General features: G+C 41.4%; 1 protein-coding gene across 1 annotated transcript in view; it reads right to left on the minus strand.

The window, feature by feature from the left end:
* The window catches only part of LOC134353358 (sushi repeat-containing protein SRPX2-like), a 93344-nt gene that overhangs the window by 4586 nt on the left and 65552 nt on the right, over positions 1-23206 (minus strand). The window contains exons 6-10 of the mRNA XM_063061392.1: positions 21266-21392; positions 15924-16045; positions 12911-13090; positions 5443-5576; positions 3493-3614 (exon numbers count right to left, since the gene is read on the minus strand). Coding sequence (XP_062917462.1) covers positions 3493-3614; positions 5443-5576; positions 12911-13090; positions 15924-16045; positions 21266-21392 — 685 coding nt within the window. The remainder of the gene's footprint in view (positions 1-3492; positions 3615-5442; positions 5577-12910; positions 13091-15923; positions 16046-21265; positions 21393-23206) is intronic.

The raw sequence follows: 23206 nt of genomic DNA on the forward strand, positions 1-23206 counted from the left end.
GGGGACAGAGGGTCCAGTGAGATGGAGGAACTGAGCGAAATACATGTTAGTAGGGAAGTGGTGTTAGGTAAATTGAAGGGATTAAAGGAAGATAAATCCCCAGGGCCAGATGGTCTGCATCCCAGAGTGCTTAAGGAAGTAGCCCAAGAAATAGTGGATGCATTAGTGATAATTTTTCAAAACTCGTTAGATTCTGGACTAGTTCCTGAGGATTGGAGGGTGGCTAATGTAACCCCACTTTTTAAAAAAGGAGGGAGGGAGAAACCGGGGAATTATAGACCGGTTAGCCTAACGTTGGTGGTGGGGAAACTGCTGGAGTCAGTTATCAAAGATGTGATAACAGCACATTTGGAAAGCGGTGAAATCATCGGACAAAGTCAGCATGGATTTGTGAAAGGAAAATCATGTCTGACAAATCTCATAGAATTTTTTGAGGATGTAACTAGTAGAGTGGATAGGGGAGAACCAGTGGATGTGGTATATTTGGATTTTCAAAAGGCTTTTGACAAGGTCCCACACAGGAGATTAGTGTGCAAACTTAAAGCACACGGTATTGGGGGTAAGGTACTGATGTGGATAGAGAATTGGTTAGCAGACAGGAAGCAAAGAGTGGGAATAAACGGGACCTTTTCAGAATGGCAGGCAGTGACTAGTGGGGTACCGCAAGGCTCAGTGCTGGGACCCCAGTTGTTTACAATATATATTAATGACTTGGATGAAGGAATTAAATGCAGCATCTCCAAGTTTGCGGATGACACGAAGCTGGGCGGCAGTGTTAGCTGTGAGGAGGATGCTAAGAGGATGCAGGGTGACTTGGATAGGTTGGGTGAGTGGGCAAATTCATGGCAGATGCAATTTAATGTGGATAAATGTGAAGTTATCCACTTTGGTGGCAAAAATAGGAAAACAGATTATTATCTGAATGGTGGCCAATTAGGAAAAGGGGAGGTGCAACGAGACCTGGGTGTCATTATACACCAGTCATTGAAAGTGGGCATGCAAGTACAGCAGGCGGTGAAAAAGGCGAATGGTATGCTGACATTTATAGTGAGAGGATTCGAGTACAGGAGCAGGGAGGTGCTACTGCAGTTGTACAAGGCCTTGGTGAGACCACACCTGGAGTATTGTGTGCAGTTTTGGTCCCCTAATCTGAGGAAAGACATCCTTGCCGTAGAGGGAGTACAAAGAAGGTTCACCAGATTGATTCCTGGGATGGCAGGACTTTCATATGATGAAAGACTGGATGAATTGGGCTTGTACTCGTTGGAACTTAGAAGATTGAGGGGGGATCTGATTGAAACGTATAAAATCCTAAAGCGATTGGACAGGCTAGATGCAGGAAGATTGTTCCCGATGTTGGGGAAGTCCAGAACGAGGGGTCACAGTTTGAGGATAAAGGGGAAGCCTTTTAGGACTGAGATTAGGAAAAACTTCTTCACACAGAGAGTGGTGAATCTGTGGAATTCTCTGCCACAGGAAACAGTTGAGGCTGGTTCATTGGCTATATTTAAGAGCGAGTTAGATATGGCCCTTGTGGCTACGGGGATCAGTGGGTATGGAGGGAAGGCTGGTGCAGGGTTCTGAGTTGGATGATCAGCCATGATCATAATAAATGGCGGTGCAGGCTCAAAGGGCCGAATGGCCTACTCCTGCACCTATTTTCTATGTTTCTATGTTTCTATATCAAACTTAACTCTGATTCTGATTCTGACATTTGTAACAGAATGTTGAAAGTCTGGTTCACTGGTTTAACAGCAGGACAGCAGGAGAGCTGTGTAACCAGAGTTAGGCCTCATGTCGCTGTGTTGCCTGTTGCAGCCGCCACAAAGGGAGATGCCAAAGTGTCCATGCTGGACTGGGGACAGTAGCCTCCCATCAGTGCTGCCCTCCAGAGTTCGCCCAGTGGAAGACAAACTGGATTGCATGCGTTTGTCTGCAGACGGCTGAGGACTTGTTCTTGCCAACAACGTACAGGAGACTGTGTGTTTACCAGTATCATACATGTGCAATATGTGTTTTGAGCTGTGTATGACTTGGCCTGTGTTTTGCTCCGGAGGAATGCTGTTTTGTTTGGGTGTATCCATGGGTATTCGTGTATGGCTGAACAACAATTAAACTTGAATTTGAACTTAGGTTGGATGAATAATCCTATGGGAAAGGCTTTGTTTCATGATGCTGTTAGGGATTATTCTGGTATTATGAAATCATGGATAGCATTAATTATTGATTATGAACACGTCTTCGGGAAATTAAACCTGCATACAATTTAATTTACAACTAATACCTGGTGACTAGTGAAACCAATCATTGGGTGTGGAACGTTTTGATTCAGTCACATTGAAGCTACGTAACAGAAGACAACAGATGATGCTCCTGCTATAAGCATATTTTGAAGTTGTTTTCCTGTCAGCTAATGCACAGTTCAGGACAGATGTGTTTAGTCACTTAACCTTCAGGTTAGTTGTACTGTATATTCCTGCAACCATCCTTCAGCACTGTACCAAAAGATGTATATTTTGGGTATCTGGCTTTTGGAACAGTCACCAGTATTGAATATTCAAAGGAGTTCTGCTGGCTGGGATGTGCTGCTGTTGTAAACACATAATTTTGCAAGTTTACCCAACTACATTCAAAATGTTAAGTTGTGATTAAGTCGTAGTAGTTAAGTAGGTGATTGAAGCAATTGAAACTGTCGTTGATCATTAATCATTAACTTTATGTTGAGGACATATAAAACATTATGTCAGGAGTGTGAGATGCTCTTGGATTCTTCTGGACTCTGTCTCTCATGGAGATTTGCTGTGTGAATGAAAACTTCTGGATTTCTAGTTGCAGCATCCTTGTTTTAGTCAATCACAGCGTTCTGGAGTGATGAAATTATGGATAACATAATTATGGATTCACTAAAATGAGAACCAGCCTTCAGGAAATAGAACCTATACATAATTTAACTTACAACTGACACTTTGTGGCAAATGAAACCAATTATTGGGTGTGGTACATTTTGATTCTGCCCCATTGCTGTCTATGTTTCCTAGTTACATCTTCCACGTGATACACTTTTAGTCAGTCATCAAAGATGCCAACCAACCATTAGCACTTTCTGCCTATAGTATCAACACGTTTTATTTCTGCTTCCAGGTACTCACCTGTCTAGCCAGTTGCATATTTCTATACTAAAATCTAATTGCCTGGTAACAAATTGCCTCAAATATTTTGTTATAAACTATGAAATACAAGATGAGAAGTGACCAGGAGACAAGTATTCCTTTGTATTTAGGAATATGTGAAAATTCTGTAGTTATTCTATTTAAATAATAATGTTCCCTATCAATCTCCCTTCTTCCTTATGAGTCAAATTGAACACATTTAGAAAGGGTACTGATTTTAATTAAGTAGAGCTTTCTTGCACCATTCAGCAAAACACTTAAGTTACCAAAATAAACTTCAGATTTTATATAAAAATCAATGTAATGGCACTGACCATCTTACCTGAGTTCATTAGCAATTTCTGAAGAAAGCTGCTGCTCCCTTATACGTCCTACTAGTTTTGGTTGATTTCCAATCAATTCAATTATTGTTACTTGCCTCAATTCAAGTCCACAGGAAGCCTCCTGATTGAGAACAAGAACAATCTGCTTAGTTAGGGAGACTAATTAATAATAATTAGTATAACAATGCTAACCTTTGGGTTAATTCAACATTGAATCCCCATTCTTTATGTAATATTCCCTCAGTAGTTTGTGTCTTTGGAGACACTCAGTACAGCAATTATTACTTTATTAAGATTGTGTAAAATATAAGCATGAAGGTGCTTAAAGTTGGCTGTTTATCTATAAAGTCATTAGATGATCGTTTCTAAAGTTATCTCTGGGCCTTCCTCTTAAACAGATGGTTGTGATTGGGAATAACTTACTTTCATTCCATTCCTAAGAAACGGTGAAGGCAAACTAACTTGCAGATGATGCCATAAGTGGAGCGGGAGGTGATTGACAGGGCTGGTGGACAGCAAACCACAAGGCCATCACCATCAGACACTCTTTATCCCTGTTGCTCTGTGATGGCATATGAACAGGGAGGACTGTTAAGATGAGAGAGAGAAAGGCAGTGTGAAGTCGATGCAGTTGGGTGAAGAGAAGGTGCACAAAGGATAACACAAGGGTTCAGAGGAGAAAGAGGGGAAGGGGTACCCAACTTAGGGAAGGAAGGAGGAATGGTTGTGCAAGGGTAGTGGAGGTAAGTGGGTCGGAGGGTGAGTCGAGAGATGGGAATCAGAGAAAGAGGGGTTAAGGTAGAATCATGGTAAGAAAGTTGATGGGGTATTGTGGGGTGAGTAAGAAAAAGGAGGTAGGCAAGATCATCTGTGATTGAGACCATCTTTGTATGAACGCGGTGTGTATGTACTGAATAAACATGAATCTTGTGCTGTTAGGCACCGATGTACAATATATGTCCAGCAGTATGTGCATTAATCTCCAGTCTAAAGTCCACTTGGATCACTGGACCAAGTCCACTTGGATCACTGGACCAAGACCTTGCTCTGTCATATCTATACTGTAGCTTGGGTACAACAACTATTCTACAGTGAAACAGATCATACAAAAAAATTGGAATATTATTGTCAATTGTCCCAAGACTTCAATACGAAGTTTGGGACCTAAAATATCACAAGTGTCCTGGCAGTCTCAACAGTTACAGGCTGGCCATCACTCTGTTATGATAGCACAGGAAGCCATGGCTGTGCTTTAGGCAGAAGCTGGTCAGCTCAAAAGAAGAAGGCGGTTGCTACATCTTCTTCTGGAAAGTTAACCTAGAAGTGGAACATTGTCTTTGTGGGTGTGCATTTCTATCAGTGGTGAGTCAGTCTGATGTCATGTCCCCTTGTGGGATAAATGCATTGCTCTGAATCATCTAAGTACCAAACTATCACACCACTATCATCAGGGCATGTACCTCAACCTTGAAAGCTACAGGTATTGCTGAAAAGGACTTCATTCTGGACTTGGAAAAACATTTGTCTATATCCTAAAGCAAGTCAACCTAACTGTCCCAAGTGATTTTAAAGCCAGAGACACAATCCTCTGGCAAATCAAGACTGGCAAGAAAACGATAGGGTTGCCATCTCCAATAGTGTTATTCTCCTGACAAAATGAATAGAGCACAGTCTTACATAACCAATATGCCGCTTTACTAGAAAAACAACTCTCTATGGAAACATCCAAATATTGACATTAGATACTCAAAAGGGATTTCTTAAGCATGGAAAGTTAGTTGGCAAATTGCTACTTTGAGATGACACAAATGGTCAAAAGATTTTGAATTCTCAAGTGACAAAAATTTATGTGAATTCAACATACAGTTATTATCAGGGAGGGTTCCTTCCACATGAAAAAAGACAGAAATATGAGTGCCAGTATTGATTTCAGTCATCCCTGAGCTCACCTGCAGCAAGTTTATCTGCATTCTGTAGTGAGTGTCAGATGCACTCGGAGAGGAAATGATGAGGAGGTGCTGCATTTCATAAAACTGGTCCAAAAGAGCAGCCACTGAGTTCACATCAACTTTAATCTGAATTCCTTAAAGAGAAAAATTGTTACCATGTGATCTCATTCATTGTGAATTTCATTAGTTGTAGGAAGCTTGTTACAGAAATTGCATGGAGTAAGAATGGATGGGGGTGCAAGTGCCTGGCCATACCTATCTAACCGTTACACTTCAGCTACAGTGGCATGCAGAAGTTTGGGCACCCCTGGTCAAAATTTCTATTACTGTGAATAGCTAAGCCAGTAAAAGATGAACTGATTTCCAAAAGGCATAAAGTTAAAGATGACACATTTCTTTAATATTTTAAGCAAGAAAACTTTTTTATTTCCATCTTCTACAGTTTCAAATTAACAAAAAAGGAAAAAGGCCTGAAGCAAAAGTTTGGGCACCCTGCATGGCAGTATTTAGTAACGCCCCCTTCGGCAAGTATTACAGCTTGTAAATGCTTTTTGTAGCCAGCTGAGTCTTTCAATTCTTGTTTCGGGGATTTTCACCCATTCTTCCTTGCAAAAGGCTTCTAGTTCTGTGAGATTCTTGGGCCGTCTTGCATGCACTGCTCTTTTGAGGTCTATCCACAGATTCTCGATGAAAAAAAGTTCTATTCAAAAGTTTCAAAGGAACATCTAAACAATCCTGATGCATTTTGGAAACAAGTCCTGTGGACTGATGAAGTTAAAACAGAACTTTTTGGCCGCAATGAGCAAAGGTATGTTTGGAGAAAAAAGGGTGCAGAATTTCATGAAAAGAACCCCTCTCCAACTGTTAAGCACGAAGGTGGATCGATCATGCTTTGGGCTTGTGTTGCAGCCAGTGGCACGGGGAACCTTTACTGGTAGAGGGAAGAATGAATTCAATTAAATACCAGCAAATTCTGGAAGCAAACATCACACCGTCTGTAAAAAAGCCGAAGGTGAAAAGAGGATGGCTTCTACAATAGGACAATGAACCTAATCACACCTCAAAATCCACTATGAGCTACCTCAAGAGGTGCAAGCTGAAGGTTTTGCCATGGCCCTCACAGTCCCCTGACGTAAACATCACAGAACGTTACCCACCCTTAATGACTACAGATCTGCTTTTGCACTGTTGTTACTTAATGATATATTTCCTGAACTGATTAATGGTAAAAGAGAGCAAATCTTACACATGCCCAAAATCAAAATCTCTATTTAAATGCTGCTCAGGGAAGCCATGTGAGATTAGAGACCAGAGGTGACATTAAAGTGACAATAAGAATTGCCATCTAATACAATTTGACCAAAATGAAGTGAATCGATAAAACAAGAGTGGGAAACAATGAAGATGGTCCAAAGTACCCTTTAGCATGGCAAGTGGGAGTCACCTGGGATCCAAAACCTATCTCCGAAGCAGAGAAAAATGTAATTGGACTATTTATTGACTATTACAGCACCTGACAGAGATTTTCTCCACCAGTCACATTGGATCTGATCACAGGCTTCCTACTCAACTGCATTTGACATTTAAAATTGCAGAAATGTGACTGCAAAGAGAAAAAAGAAGTTTCGTTTTTTGGAAAGTGTAGCGAAAATACTTTGTGAGAATATTTCAGCTGCCTACGGAAAAGTCAACTGGTAAAATATAGTAGTGACCTGAGGTATTATTTACTTAAAGTTTCAATACTTAGGCACCTTTGAAGCAAGTCACTATCTGTTATGGCCTCTAAAGATGCAGTTTGTTTTGTATGCATCACTTTTGCACGAATCACTTCCTGTATGCAAGCTGTTTTTTTTACATAATTTCCCATGCAGTTTAATTTGGATTTCGACTTGAACTGCACGGTAGAAAGACATCCATATCCATCCACTTTTTATTTACCCTTGAAAAAGCAGTATCTACTCAGAAGTAAGATCTCATTAAAAACACTGAAGAAAGCTTCTGATTCAGGTGATTTTTCAGAAGATGTTTAACTCATTGCATAGTTTTATACAGGCCAGTAGATTAACACTTCTGACTAAATTCAAATAAAGACTATTTAAATAATGGCATCGGCCTCTCTCTCTCCAGCACTGCCATCTGCTGGATATTTTTTCAGAGATGTTTTCATGCTCTTTTGTCCAAGGCATTCCTAAACTAATTCTTCAAAAATAATTACATCTTCATTTAGCTTCCTAGTGTGGCATGCAATATCCAGTCCATTACAAATTTTGTGGAATATTATCCAAAGGATGTTAAAAGAATAGGGTTTGGTTGTTACCTGTAGTCGATTTTGTCTGAGCTATTTAGGACATGATTAGGGAGGAATATGTTCATAGGATGCATAGATCTGACAGAACCATCTTTCAACTCAAATTTGATAAGTGAACAGCCAGAGTTACACACATGGGTATAAACAATCCATCTGGCTTTAGCTAAACCTGCACTGTACGGATGGAATTAATCTATAAAACCTCTAATAGCCAATGAGAGGTGCAGGAACAGGTACATAGATAGACTATGGAAAGGTGCAGAAACAAGACGTTGGTCCTCGGGGGGACTTCAACATTTTTCAATGTGTATTGGCTTTTAAACTGGGATTTGCAGATAAATGTCTACACTTCCAAACAGAGCTGTTGGAATTTACTTATTAAATGGGACATGTCAGGGACTTGACACACACGTGCCGAATTTGCAAGATCCAACCTGTAAGTTCACTTTGCTACTCGATTCCCCATAGAATCCAGTAATGAAGCTCCACCTTGCTAAGTCAGATCTACTGAGGAGATGTTGATACTCAAGTAGTAGTAGGTATATTTCTGTTTAAACTACTTCAGTTCAGTTTGATGTTTTAAATTACATGTTTTTAACTCATTTTAATTATTATTTTTCAAACTATTAAAAATGAAGTAAACAGTCACAAAATATTGCAAATAACAGGAATTCTGCAGATGCTGGAAATTCAAGCAACATACATCAAAGTTGTTGGTGAACGCAGCAGGCCAAGCATCCCTCCCCACTGATCTCCCTCCTGGCACTTATCCGTGTAAGCGGAACAAGTGCTACACATGCCCTTACACTTCCTCCCTTACCACCATTCAGGGCCCCAAATAATCCTTCCAGGTGAGGCATCACTTCACCTGTGAGTCGACTGGGGTGATATACTGTGTCCGGTGCTCCCGATGTGGCCTTTTATATATTGGCAAGACCCGACGCAGACTGGGAGACCGCTTTGCTGAACATCTACGCTCTGTCCGCCAGAGAAAGCAGGATCTCCCAGTGGCCACACATTTTAATTCCACATCCCATTCCCATTCTGACATGTCTATCCACAGCCTCTTCTACTGTAAAGATGAAGCCATACTCAGGTTGGAGGAACAACATCTTATATTCCGTCTGGGTAGCCTCCAACCTGATGGCATGAACATCGACTTCTCTAACTTCCGCTAAGGCCCCACCTCCCCCTCGTACCCCATCTGTTATTCATTTTTATGCACACCTTCTTTCTCTCACTCTCCTTTTTCTCCCTCTGTCCCTCTGAATATACCTCTTGCCCATCCTCTGGGTCACCCCCCCCTCCTTGTCTTTCTTCCCGGACCTCCTGTCCCATGATCCTCTCGTATCCCCTTTTGCCTATCACCTGTCCAGCTCTCGGCTCTATCCCTCCCCCTCCTGTCTTCTCCGATCATTTTGGATCTCCCCCTCCCCCTCCAACTTTCAAATCCCTTACTCACTCTTCCTTCAGTTAGTCCTGACGAAGGGTCTCGGCCTGAAACGTCGACTGCACCTCTTCCTACAGATGCTGCTTGGCCTGCTGCGTTCACCAGCAACTTTGATGTATGTTACAAAATATTGCAGCCATTTAAAAATGATTGAAAATCCCTCTCCTTGGGCAGCTGGTATAGCTGGAAGTGCAGCCTTTCTGGCTTTCATAGCTTTCAAGCACATAGCTTCAATATGTATATCAAGGCATAAACCTGCTCAGGCAATATTGCCAGAATTTAGACTGCTTTGGCAAGCAAGATATGCCTTCAGGATCGAGATCGAGTAAGCCTGGGAGTGGTGAGATCATAGGTGTTAATTCTGTACAGAAGGCCTGGCTCAGTAAGTTTTGGCCATCAGATAGCAACACATATTTAGACCAAAAGACTTAGCCACAGAATTAGGCCATTTGGCCCATCGTGTCTGTTCCACCATTCCATCATGGATGATTAATTATCCCTTGCCACCCTGTTCTCCCACCTTCCCCCTGCAATCTTTGACACCAGAGCTAATCAAAAACCTATCAATCTCCAATTTAAATATACTCAGTAGCTTGGCCTCCACAGCAAACCTGGGATCCATGGATGCCTTGTTTAATGGTACTGGCCCATGGCATAAAAAAAGGTTGGGAACCCCTGGTCTATGGCAATAAATTCCACAGGTTCACTACCCTCTGCCTAAAGAAATTTCTCATCATCTGTGCTCAGTATGGATGTCCCTTTATTCTGCAGCTGAGCCCTCTTATTCTAGACTCACCCACTATAGAAAACTGCCTCCCAACATCCACTCTATCTTTCAATGTTCTATAGGTTTCAGTGAGGTACCCCCCCCCCATTCTTCTAAACTGCAGTAAACACAGACCCAGAGCCATCAAACGCTCCCATATGTTAACCCTTTCATTCCCAATCATTTCTGTGAACCTCCCTGGAACCTATCCAAAGCCAGCATATTATTCTTAGATAAAGGGCCCAAAACAGCTCACAATACCCCAAGTGCAGTCTGACCAATACCTTATAAAGCCTCAACATTACATCCTTGCTCTTACAGTATATGCTAGCCCTCTAGAAGAGAATGCTAACATTGTATTTGCGTTCCTTACCACCAAATTAACCAACACGTTAACCTTCAGGGAATCCTACAGAAGGAATTTCCTTTGCACTCACCATTTAAAAAAAGAGTCTACATCTTTATTCTATGAAAGTGCATAAGCACACATTTCACTGCACCATATTCTATCTGACATTTCTCTGTCTATTTGCCCAATCTGTCTAAGTCCTTCTGCAGACTCCCTGCTTCCTCAACACTACCTGCTCCTACACCTATCATTATCTGCAAACCTGGCCACAAAGCCATCGTTAAAATCATTGGCATATAATGTAAAAACAAGCATCCTTTCACAGACCCCTGAGGAACACCACTAGTCCCCAACAGCCAACCAGGAAAAGCCCCTTTTATTCTCACTCTTCACCTCTTACCAGTTAGCCAATGCTCTAACCATGTTTTTATCTTTCCTGTAATACCATGGGCTTTTAACTTGTCAAGCAGCCTCATGTGTGGCACCTTGTCAAAGGCCTTCTGAAAATCCAAGTACACAACATCAACCAATTCTTCTTTGTCTATCCTGCTTGTTATTTCTTCAAAGAATTCCAACAGATTTGTCAGGCAAGATATTCTCTTAAGGAAACCATGCTGACTATTTTATCCTGTGCCTCCAAATACACTGAAACCACATCCTTAACAATCGACTCCAACATTTTCCCAACCACTGAGATCAGACTAACTAGCCTATAATTTCCTTCCTTCTGCCTCTCTCCCTTCCTGACGAGTGGCGTGACATTTGTAATTTTCCAGTCCTGCAGAACCACGCCAGGATCAATTAATTCTTGAAAGATCATTACTAATGCCTCCACAATCTCTTCAGCCACCTCTTTTAGAACCCTGGGTTGTATGCCATCTGGTCCAGGTGATTTATCTACCTTCAGACCTTTTGGTTTCCCAAGAACTTTCTCCCTGGTAAGAGCAACTTCATGCACTTCTGCCCCCTGACACTCTGGAAATTCCAGCATACTGCTAGCATCTTCCACAATGAAGACTGTTGCAAAATATTTATTCAATGTGACGGCCATCTCCTTGTGGCCCATTACTACCTCTCCAGTGTCATTTTTCAGTGGTTCAGCAGTCTAGATGTAATGGTGGAAAATGCCATAAGCTTCAAGACCTCAGCCTCAATATCTCCTTGGATCCTCGATTTCCTCAGTTGCAGACACTAGTCAGTTCAGATTGGCGAAAACATCTCCACCATCTCCAGCAGCAAAGTGCACCACCAGGCTGTGTGCTCAGCCGTCTGCTCGACTCGCTTTACGTTTATGACTGTGTTCCTAAGCACAGCTCCAATGCCATATTTAAGTTTGCTGATGTTCTAGGCCAAATCAAAGGTGATGATGTATCAACATGTAGGAGGGAGACTGAAAATCTGACTGAGTGGTGCCATAACAACAACCTGTCACTCAATGTCAACAAGACCGAGGAGCAGATTATTGACTTCGTGAGGAGGAAACCGAAGGTCCATGACCCAGTCCTCATTGAGGGATAATAGATGGAGAGAGTCAGCAACATTAAATTCCTCGGTGATATCATTTCAGAGGACCTGTCCTGGGCCCAGCATGTAAGTGCAATTACATAGAAAACACCGCACTGTCTGTACTTCCTTAGAAGTTTGCAAAGATTTGGCATGACATCTAATATTTTGACAAACCGCTACAGATGTCTGGTGGAGAGTATATTGATTGACTGCATCACAGCCTGGTGCGGAAACACCAATGCCCTTGCATGGAAAATCCTACAAAAAGCTGTGAATACACCCAAGTCCATCACGAGTAAAGCCTTCCCCTTCCATCGACCACATCTTCACAGAGTGTTGGCACAGGATTGCAGCATCTATCATCAGAGATCCCACCACCCAGGTCACGCTCTCTTCTCACTGCTGTCATCAGGGGGAAGGTACAGGAGCCTCAGGACTCACTCCACCAGGCTCAGGAGCAGTTATTACCCCTCGACCATCAGGCACTTGAATCAGTGGAGATAACTTTATTCAACTTCACTGAACTGTTCCACAACCTATGGACTCACTTTCAAGGACCCTTCATCTCATGTTCTCGACATTTATTGCTTAATTATTTATTATTATTATTAGTATCTTTTGTATTTAAACATTTTGTTGTGTTTTTCACATTGGTTGTTTGTCCTTCCTCGTTCACTGATTCTATTTCGGCTCTTGAACTTACTGAGTATGCCCACAAGGAAACGAATCTCGGTATTGTATATGGAGACATACATGTGCTTGGATAATAGATTACGTCCAACTTTTCTCCAATATCTTATTAGATTAAAACTAATTGTTCAGAATTTGTATGCATCTTCCTTTGTCATGTATCTGATTATTAGCAATATAATGAAAATTTAGTGTGAGTATAAATATGCTTAACTTAAAAAATATTTGATGTGTGTAAATGTAATATAAATTATATAGTCAAAATCTGTGTGAGATATAGTCATACATCACTTTATTTTTGTGTACAATTCATGAAGCTGTAGAATCTATTTATTTTCTGTAGCTGGATATTCCCAATATGTAGTTGCATATTACCAATATCTAATTAAATCCACTTACGTACACAAGATGGCGGTATTCCTGACCAACTCCGACTGAAGAGACACACTCGTTTGAAGACCCCCCGAAGTTCGTAGCCTCCTTCGCATGTGTAAGTACAGGTTGCCCCGTAGTTATTGCCCCCAGAGGTACAAGTGATGTAACCATTGGCAGGGGGTCTCAGAGGAGGGCATCGTCTCACTGTCATAGAAATAAATACTCAAACAATAAAAAACAACAGATGGATAACAATCAACAGAACGAAAAGGACTAATTCAGAAAGACAGGATTAGAACAATCCACACGCTTAAAGGGTAGCATACCTGGCTCTCCATCATATACAGACTCTACACTATTCCTACGCAGATGTTCTGGTAAATGGTCTAATCTAAAATGCTTATTTAAATGAGTGTGAGTGATGTCCCTTTGTTGCCGGCTTTGGTCTCACTCATCAGCTTAACTGTGATATTCTGACAATAACAAATCCTTTCTACGGCTAACTCATTTAATGAATAGCTTTTTGGTGTAATACTGGTTGATTGTATAATCATTATCCAGCATGAGTCAGTCATCAGGTAAATAAGAGGACAAAATGTAGACAAAATTGGCAGGGAAAAGATCATGTTTTGACATTTTTTTAACATTCCTGATTTCTCTGAAATGTATGCAAACTTATAAGCATCTTTCATCCTTTGCAGCCCAATGTATCAGAGTTCCATATCTCACACCTGTCTGTAACCCTAAACTTGCCAATTTCTTAGTCAATGAAAAATGTTTATTCCACCCCATGAATATAAAATGCAGTAAAGGGGTCAAAGGGTGAATCTTGTGTTACGTACCCCGTAACTGGGTTGCCAAACCAGCAGAAATGAAATGCTCGTTGGAGTCTGGATTACTAGGAACTAATAAAGTTTTATTAAAGACATAAGTAATACAGTACTCTAATCGTAAGGATATCAATGTAACAGGTTAGCAATGATAATACACACATATACACAGAAACAGGGTAATAGGAATCAACCAAGCTCTATCGCAGTCTAGGGGTAAAATGATCAGTCTCAAGTGAAACAGAGTTCAGTTCAGTTTAGTGCAGTTCGCAGTAATTGCTGTTGTTGTACCGTTGGGGTAGGGAGAGAGAGAGAGAGAGAGAGGAGAGGGAGGGGGAGAGGGAGAGGGAGAGGGAGAGGGAGAGGGAGAGGGAGAGGGAGAGGGAGAGAGAGAGAGAGGGAGAGGGAGAGAGAGAGAGGGAGAGATGCAATTTAGTTCAGGTAAACCTTTGATGTCTTCGCAGTTGGTTTTGGGCAGACCCTTTTATGTCTTCTAATCCCCGCTGTGGTCACCGACTGTGACCCCTCCGTTCCGGATACGATCGTTCTTCCGCAGTGAACCCGGCACCCAGGCAGGGGCGGACACATACCCCAGGTTCCCACCAATCGTACCTTTACACCCTGTGAGCTTCTGGTCTGTTCCTGCAAACCGGACATCCAAACTCCCACCACATGTCGGGGTACACCGCTCTTTCCAGGGTCTCATCGTCTTGTGGTGTGTTGCGTGCCTTAGCAAACCTGCTCTCTTTATCCCTCAGCTAGGGTATCACTTGTCCATCAAACTTCAAACAGTTCAGGTTCAAAGCAACCAGTCTGTCAATATTCTGAATTGTGTTTCTTTTCCGTTAATCCCTCTCTTCTCTCTTATTAGCATTTTGAATGTTTCTCCATTGTCTTTCTTATCTCTCTCAATTGCGTCAATCATCCGATAGCTTTGCTTGGCGACACACTTGCATCCACTATCCTCCATAACTTCATCTTGGGAAATTCTGGAGATACCCTCGGAATTCTGCTCATTATGCCAACTATTAATGACGATGGAGCCCAAGCCTCAGCACTGGGCATACCCGTGTCAAATCCAGATAACCACATGGGAGTAACTGCTTCCTGGCATGTGCAAACCAGATAGCTACAGAATGCCTTTAGCTGCTTGGAGGTTCCAGTGTCTGCAAGAAGACCTGCTTTGTGAGCAAGACACTGTTGACCCTCTACCCTACCACCACACACATGACTCCATCCTCAACATTTGGGATAGGAGATTGTGGACTTTGCTTTGAACAGCCAGTGATTATGAGCTAGTGAGTTAGACCTACCAGAATTTTGGTCCTGACAATCTCCAATCTGCCTTTATCATAATTAATTTTATGGCATCATGTCACTTCTGTTCCACACCTATCTGTTTTTCACCACCTACACACAATCCGGTGCTCCCAGTGCGGCCTCCTCTACATCGGTGAGGGGGACCGCTTCGTCGAGCACCTCCGCTCTGTCTGCCACAACAGACAGGATCGCCCGGTTGCCACCCACTTCAACTCTGCTTCGCATTCCCATTCAGACATGTCCATACATGGCCTCCTCTACTGCCATAATAAGGCCAAACTCAGGCTGGAGGAGCAACACCTCATATACCATCTGGGTAGTCTCCAGCCCCTTGACATGAACATTGAATTCTCCAACTTCTGGTAATTTCCTCCCCCTCCCTTCCTCCATCCCAGTTTCACTCTGCCCCCTCCTCCAGCTGCCTATCACCTCCCTCATGGTTCTGCCTCCTTCTACTACCCATTGTGCTTTCCCCTATTCCTTCTTCACCTTTCCTGACTATCACCTCCTTGCTTCCCCTCCCCCACCGCTTTATCTTTCCCCTTATTGGTTTTTCACCTGGAATCTACTAGCCTTCTCCTTCCCACCTTCCCCCCACGTTCTTTATAGAGCCTCTGCCCCTTCCCTCTTCAGTCCTGACAAAGAGTCTCGGCCTGAAACGTTGACTGTTCGTTTCCATGGATGCTACCCAACCTGCTGAGTTCCTCCAGCGTGTTGTGCATGTTACACAATCTCAGCTCATTGCTACTGAACTTCCAACTTTCTCTAACCTTTCTTTTCCTGAATATCTCTTACTTTGAGATACTTTTGATTGATTGCTCCATCATATAATAGAGTTATAAATATCTTAAAATGAAGACAGCTTGTGCAATTAGTAGGTGACTTACCATGAACTGTCACAGTGAATTTGCAAGTGGCTTTGTTCCTTTCTCTGTCATAGGCCACATAACGAATAATGTGCTCACCTTTCTCAAACTCAGACCCTGGGGATGGTCCTTTGAGAATTATTCTGCAGAAGGATTAAAGAGAAAAGAGATCAGTTAGTACTCAATAATTGACACCTCCTTCCTTAAATATTTTACAAACTGTTAGGCTCCATGCTCATACTCATTAACAGTAGCAAATCCTAAGTTGTGATTCACAGATTTGTTTTCTTGCAAAGTTGCAGCTTACTCTCAGAAATACATGCATAGAGGATTCCCTTTTAGCAGCCTCTTCCGTTGGAAACAGAAGAACTTATATGTTGTAATTGCAATATATAAGGTAATGCACTAAATATTTAGAAAAATGACCTTTCAATGTTTAGTTTGCCACTTGAATTGTCTTAATTGATAACAAGAGGTAAGTTGGGATGAGATGGGTGTCAGGGAGAGATGGGGGAATGCATAGCACGCACCTACAATTGAGTGCTGTGATCCTGGTGAAGAGAGGTTTACATTGCCTAGGGTTCCTAGAAACTCACTTAAATATAGATGGAATATGAGACCAACAATATCGATCCAATGGTCTGGCCACCTTCCAATAATTAAGTAATTTTAATCAATTACTCTGGTTAACAAAGATTGTGTTTCCTGAATACTTTTGGGTGTATCTTATGGATTTTGAGGTGCTGAGCATGAAAATCACCATGAAATTTCCATATCGTCCACCATTTTTTTAAATTGCCTACAATTGCCCACAAATGTAAACTAAAAAGTTTTCTATCTTGTCCAGGCATGCCTGGGTATGCTTAGGCAGAGTGGATGCTGCATGGCAGGACAGGTTTTAGAAAGGCTATAAAAATATCACTCACACATCGTTCTATGCATTGTGTTTACATGTACAGTATATCAGTCTGCAATCACATTGATGCACATGCTCTATACACATAGCATATTGTGTGTACGCATTAGAATAAAGTAATTGTATTTTCAGGAGTATCTGTGATAGCAAAATGTCTCACCAATGTTGCAACATACTTTCTGTTATATTTGTGGCGAGTGTGCATTTAGATCTCAGACAGAGCATGACTCCTTTTATTACGAAAGCCCATGAGCCCTGCTTGGGGTGTAAAATTGGCGACCAAGACAAAGCCTGGGCTCCCCACATTTGTTGCACAACATAGACTGTTGATCTTAGAGCTTGGCTCAGAGGTACTGGGAAGTCAATGCCATTTGCTGTCATAATGATATGGTGAGAGCAGAAGGATCATGTGACAGACTGCTATTTCTTTTAACAGTGTCTAGTTTCTCTGCTAAAAACAAGAAATCCACTGAATACCCCAATCTTCCTTCAGCCGTGAGGCCTGTGCCACATGACGATAGTCTTCCAGTACCAAAGCCACCAGAAACATGGAGGAGGCAGACAAAGATACCAACATACACGTGCCAGAAATGGAAAATGACTCTGATACTGATCAGGATTTTGAACACTTTATGTCAAGTGAGCCTCATCTGATAACTCAGTCTAAATTAAATGACTGGTCAGACAGAGTCTTGGGTTTATCAAAGCCAAAAACAGAATCATTGGGTTCAAGACTGAAAAAATGGAATCTGCTGTCACCGTGCGAAAGAATCTCATTACATTACGAATGATTAGTCACTCCATAAGCTGTGGGTTCCAGGGCAAAAAAATGTGTGGCACCTAAGCAAGTTGTAGACCCAACAAGACGTATTTGCCTCCTCTTCATATAAAACTGGGGCTCATGAAAAATCTTGTAAAAGCGATGAACAAGGAAGGTGAAGGATTTCAGTATTTGAGATAGATATTTCCCAGAATAATTGATGCCAAGATTAGGAAGGCATTTTTGTTGGTCCACAAATCAAACAGGTCATCAATGACAGGCAATACAAAGAACTTCAAGTAAGACCAGAGAATATCACATGGAAGGCATGCAAGGATATTGTTGAAAATTTTCTTGGCAACTACATAGCACCAAACTCTGTGAAGCTGGTTGGCAAACTGAAAGTGCATTTCATTTTCTGCATTCCTATTTAGACTTCTTTGCTGAAAATCTTGGCATTGTTAATAACAAGCATGGTGAAAGATTTCACCAGGACATTGCAGCCATGGAGAAATGGTTTCAGGGCAACTAGAATCCACGAGTGCTGGCTGATTATTGTTGGACACTTAAACTGAGTAAAAACAAACATCATCAACAAAACGTCGTTAGCTTAGTTGAACTATTGCAAAGCATTGGCACTGTTATGCAATTAAGTGCATTATATTCAATAAAAAGTTAATTTCTTGTTTCTCCAAATTCCTACGTGACATAAGTAGTCTGAAATTATATTTGTGTTCAGCTTCAAGCGGTCTATCATAACCATAGAAAACTTCTGAGGAAGCAACATTTTTGAGAAAATGAAAGATGACAGGACCAGAGGATCATTGTTTTTGATTCCATCCTGGTCTGTATAATTACCCACCCATGCTTCTACTAAGATCGCTTATGTCTTTAGACACATATACATCTACAAATAACCGATATGTTCAGAAGCACCAGAAACAACTAGACAAAATTGTATCCAAATCAACAAAAACTCACACAATGATCGAATAGGATAGAGGACAGGACAAAATGGAGAATCATAAAGGGTAGGAACGGGTTGAGATCAGGAAAGAATGAAGGGGAATAGAGAAGAACAATAATGTATCATTTTTTTTAAACATTAAAACTTGCTAATGGGCCACAATATTTGATTGCAAAAATATATTGCAAACAGAGATTAATGGGGAAGCTAATTGTCATTTGAATGCAAAACTGATGAATTATTTAGAGGCAAACAACAGGAATTCTGCAGATGCTGGAAATTCAAGCAACATACATCAAAGTTGCTGATGAATGCAGCAGGCCAAACAGCATCTGTAGGAAGAGGTGCAGTCGACGTTTCAGGCTGAGACCCTTCGTCAGGACTAACTGAAGGAAGAGTCTTCCTTCAGTTAGTCCTGACGAAGGGTCTCAGCCTGAAACGTCGACTGCACCTCTTCCTACAGATGCTGCTTGGCCTGCTGTGTTCACCAGCAACTTTGATGAATTATTTAGAGGTGCCAGATGAATGCCCTGCTGTGATACATTGCCATCGTTTGGTGCCCCGAATAAGTCTCCCTCGTGAAAAGGCCAGGAGAAAAACTTTGAAAGCTGGTTAGGCTATGTCCCCAAGCTGAGTCGGCTGTCAAAGTTATCAAGCACAATCTTTTGAGTATCTTTTAAATAAAAATCATTAAAAACCAATTCAACAACCAAAATGTTAAAATGATTAGAAATTAAAAATAGTGAACATATTTAAATTATTTCAGTAAATCTACTTAAAATATGCAAATAACTTTGCTGTCTTAGCTGCTTCTCCCAATTTAAAGTAATGACCATGCTATTCCAGTGAGCAGATTCATCATTGTAACATCTGGGGAAATAGTCTCCAAATGGACTCCAATTGGAACCCAACGTTAAAGCACAGCTGCTAATTGTGAGGGACTAAATACTGGCAATTGGGTACAGAATTCCAGCATTTCCCTGGAGTTTCTGTTCTATGAAGACTGAGATGCAGAATGGGTCTGCCTGCCTTTGCAGATTCTAGCCATGGGGTGTCACTGTGAAACAACTTCACGAAGAAAGTAGGTTCAGAAACTACAGAAACATTTCTACACAGCGGTGCCTTGAGTGCAGCAATCTTCAGAATGTAGATTTTGTTGATTAGGACCTTTAAAAGAATTTGATATCGGCTTTTGGTTCAATGTGTAACATTGATACGAATCAGGAATGTAGGTGGTGAATCTCCTCTGAAACTCTAATAGTTTATATTATTAGCAAAGGTGAGGGAGGCAGAACACTTCAGATGGGTACAATGCTCATTCTGCACTACATGAGAAGACATTGATGCTTCCAGGGTTCAAGACAACCACATGTTCAGAAAGTTTTTGGCTGCAGTACCTTGAGCTCCGTGTTTTGGCAGCTGGAGTCACTGAATTTTGTGAACAGCATGTTTAGAGAGGTGGTCGCACTGCAGATTAAGCACGAACGGGCAGAGCACATGATGGCCAGGCAGGTTAGGGTCAGTTGGCCGTGCAGGACTCCTCTACCCCAATCACATTCTAACAGTTTATCACTTTTGGACATTGTTAGGAATGATAATTCCACAGGGGAGTTGGAGTCAGGAACGCAACACTCAGATGGTTCACCTGAGAGAGATGGGAAGGAGAAGAGTAAGAGAGCAAAAGAGACAGGATTGCCAGGCACTTGTGTGACCTTGGACACCACTCCAGGAGGCATTCCCTCACTGGTGCCAGGGCCAAGGATATAACTGAACGGCTGCAAAGCCTGAAAGGGAAGGGTGAACAGTTTGAAGATGACCTCTATATCGGTACCAATGACACAGGTAGAACATTAATTCAGATCCTGCATGTTAAATTGAGGGAAGAAGCTAGAAAGCAGGATCTGAAAAGTAATAACCTCAGGTATACTCCCTATGTCAGTGCTAATTAGTATAGGAAGATAGACACTGCCCCTTTTAGCCCCCTCCCACATTGACCACTGTTGTGTCTACCGCAGTTGTTCCTGCCTCTGCCTCTCCCTCCCCCATCCCAAGCCATTATTCAGATGAGTAGTCTTTTCAGTCTGCTGCTGTGAGTTCTGTCATCAGCTGCCCTCGTACTGGTCTCTCTGATCTACTAACTGTCCTTTCTGCCACTGACTCAAAGCTGCCTTTAGCCAAACCCTCCTCTTGCCAACACCATCTCTGCCCCCACCAACCCTATTCTCAACATTTTAGAGATTGTAGACCAATACTGCCATGCAATCATTCAGCTCTGCATCAAGAACAGACCATTACAGGTTGGGACTATTGTGGCCAAACTGGTGGTTACCCAACCCTTTTCCATTAGCTCTATTTACCCCATGAAGAGTCTTGGAGCAAATACTGAGAATATCCACTGTAGCTGTTTTGCATCCTCTATAATATGTTGGTTTCTTATTTCCTATGATATAGATATAATTTGTCCAAATGCAATTATGTCTAATCTAACTCCACTCCTTCCTTGCTCCCTGCACCCTTTAATATGCCACACAGTCTAATTCCAATGTCCTCCTACATCCTCCAAACATTGTAAAACTATTAGAAACAGGCACTCTAGCCTAATACTGGCTAGAGAGGCTATTCTTAATATTGCCTCTATTGCTGCTACTATTGTGGAAATGTAATTAGTCATAACAGTATAATATTAGACACTAAAAACTGGATCAATGTCTAACACTAACTTTGTGCTGTGTTTATCAACCACATCCTTTATTCGTGGAGGGTCCCAGTATACTTGAGCCGTTAGCTCCCCTGGTTCTGCCACCTTCTCACGGGACCCTGGGCACTTTATCCTTGGGGGCTCGTAATCTGTTAAAACAAACAGTCGTCATTTGTGTTTGCAAATCCAACACATCCTGAAAGCCATGGCCAACGTGTGTTACTTCGTAGTTGCTGTCAGTTCTGTGTAGAAAAATATGATTTCCCATATGTGTGAAAATATAGACGTGGTGGATCCCAAATGCAATCTAAGACAGTGTCTAACTGGACATTGATTAGCAATATAAACCCCATCTGACTTCTTGCCTTGTCACCCAAAGGACTAATGCCAATTATAAACATCTTGATCATTTCTTGGCTAAGACTACCTGATTCAGAATGATCAAACATAAGATCGATTGGGTTTGTATGTCTCAATACTGACAGAGAAGATCAAGACAATTTTATATGGCTAAATTATAGGTTATGTGATGAGATGATTCTGGGAACTTAATGAAGTGTCTGCCTTTAGAAATCACTGATTCTCCATTCTATGGCACAGGGGAATGTGAAATTGATTGGTGAAGCTCTGACAGTGCTGGCACTTCACAGCGAGATCACTACTTAGTTAAACTGAAGTGTACGGAAACTCCTCTCCCTGATGTCAAACTAGCTTAGCCAACTTGAACTCAGGCATTGAATCACAACTAAACTACTCCCAAAAATGTATCAAATTAACAATATTATCTGAAGATGGGGTGAGGGGGTTACTGGGACAGCTGGAATTAAATATTAGACAGTTCACATCAGTGTTTATGGGATATTACGTTGATCTTATTCTGCCTCTGGCCATCTTATATTTGATTTGGAATTATTTGATGATGCCCAGTTGAGAAGGCATCCTTCTTAACAAACACAAAGACGATAAACAGATCATTAATACTGCTAAAAGTTACTCTCATTTACAAATTGGATGATTTTATTTTGCTTTAATTTATATAACTTTCAGTGTTTTGATAGAGTGGCTAACTTATTTCACATTGGATAATGATTGATCTTAGTATAGAAAAGGAACGGCATACAAATAAGAATCATTTAGTTGATAAATTACAAATTGATAATTATAAATGACTTATAAACAATGACTCCAGATGGTTTCTTGACAAAAAGGTATTAACTTTTGTAAGTATCACTGAATCATTATCTTCTTGGCAATATATTTTGTTTTGATTGTTTGTAATTAAAATGTGTTAACAGTAAAAACAAGGTTTATGAAAGAGAATTGTGATTGAATCATAGAGTGCCTCATAAAAGTATTCAACCCCTACCCCTTTGTTCACGTAAATGAGGGATTTTGATCCATTTAAATAAGAATTTTAATTTGTGAATCACATGCTCCTTTTTTTCACAGGAAAGCCCCCAAAACAGGGACAATTGTGAAGCATGAAAAACTGAAACATCAGCAATTGAGAAGTATTCATCCCCTTTAGTCAGCACTCAGTTGAACCACCTCTCACAGCTATTACAGCCAGTAGTCTTTTTGGATAAGTCTCTATTAGCTTTCACAATGTGATGGAGCAAGATTTGCCCATTCCTCCTTGCAAAATCGCTCAAGCTGTGCCAGGTTGAGCACAAGTGGAAGACAATCTGGATGTCTTGCCTGAGATATTTGATCAAGTTAAGGTCAGCGCCCTGACTGGGCCACCCAAGGACATCAATTTTATCATTTGAAACTACTCCATGTTTGTTCCGGCCAGGCGCTTTGGGCTGTGTGCTGCTGAAAGACTAACTTCTTCCCCAGTTTAAGCTTTCTGGCAGAGGTTAGCAGGTTTTTATCCAGGATCTCTCTGTATTTAGCAGCATTCATCTTCCCATCAATCCTGACCAGGTTTCCAGTCCCTGCTGCTGGAAAGCATTACCATAAC

The sequence above is a fragment of the Mobula hypostoma genome, chromosome 10, assembly GCF_963921235.1.
Source record: "Mobula hypostoma chromosome 10, sMobHyp1.1, whole genome shotgun sequence".
NCBI classification, from domain to species: domain Eukaryota; kingdom Metazoa; phylum Chordata; class Chondrichthyes; order Myliobatiformes; family Myliobatidae; genus Mobula; species Mobula hypostoma.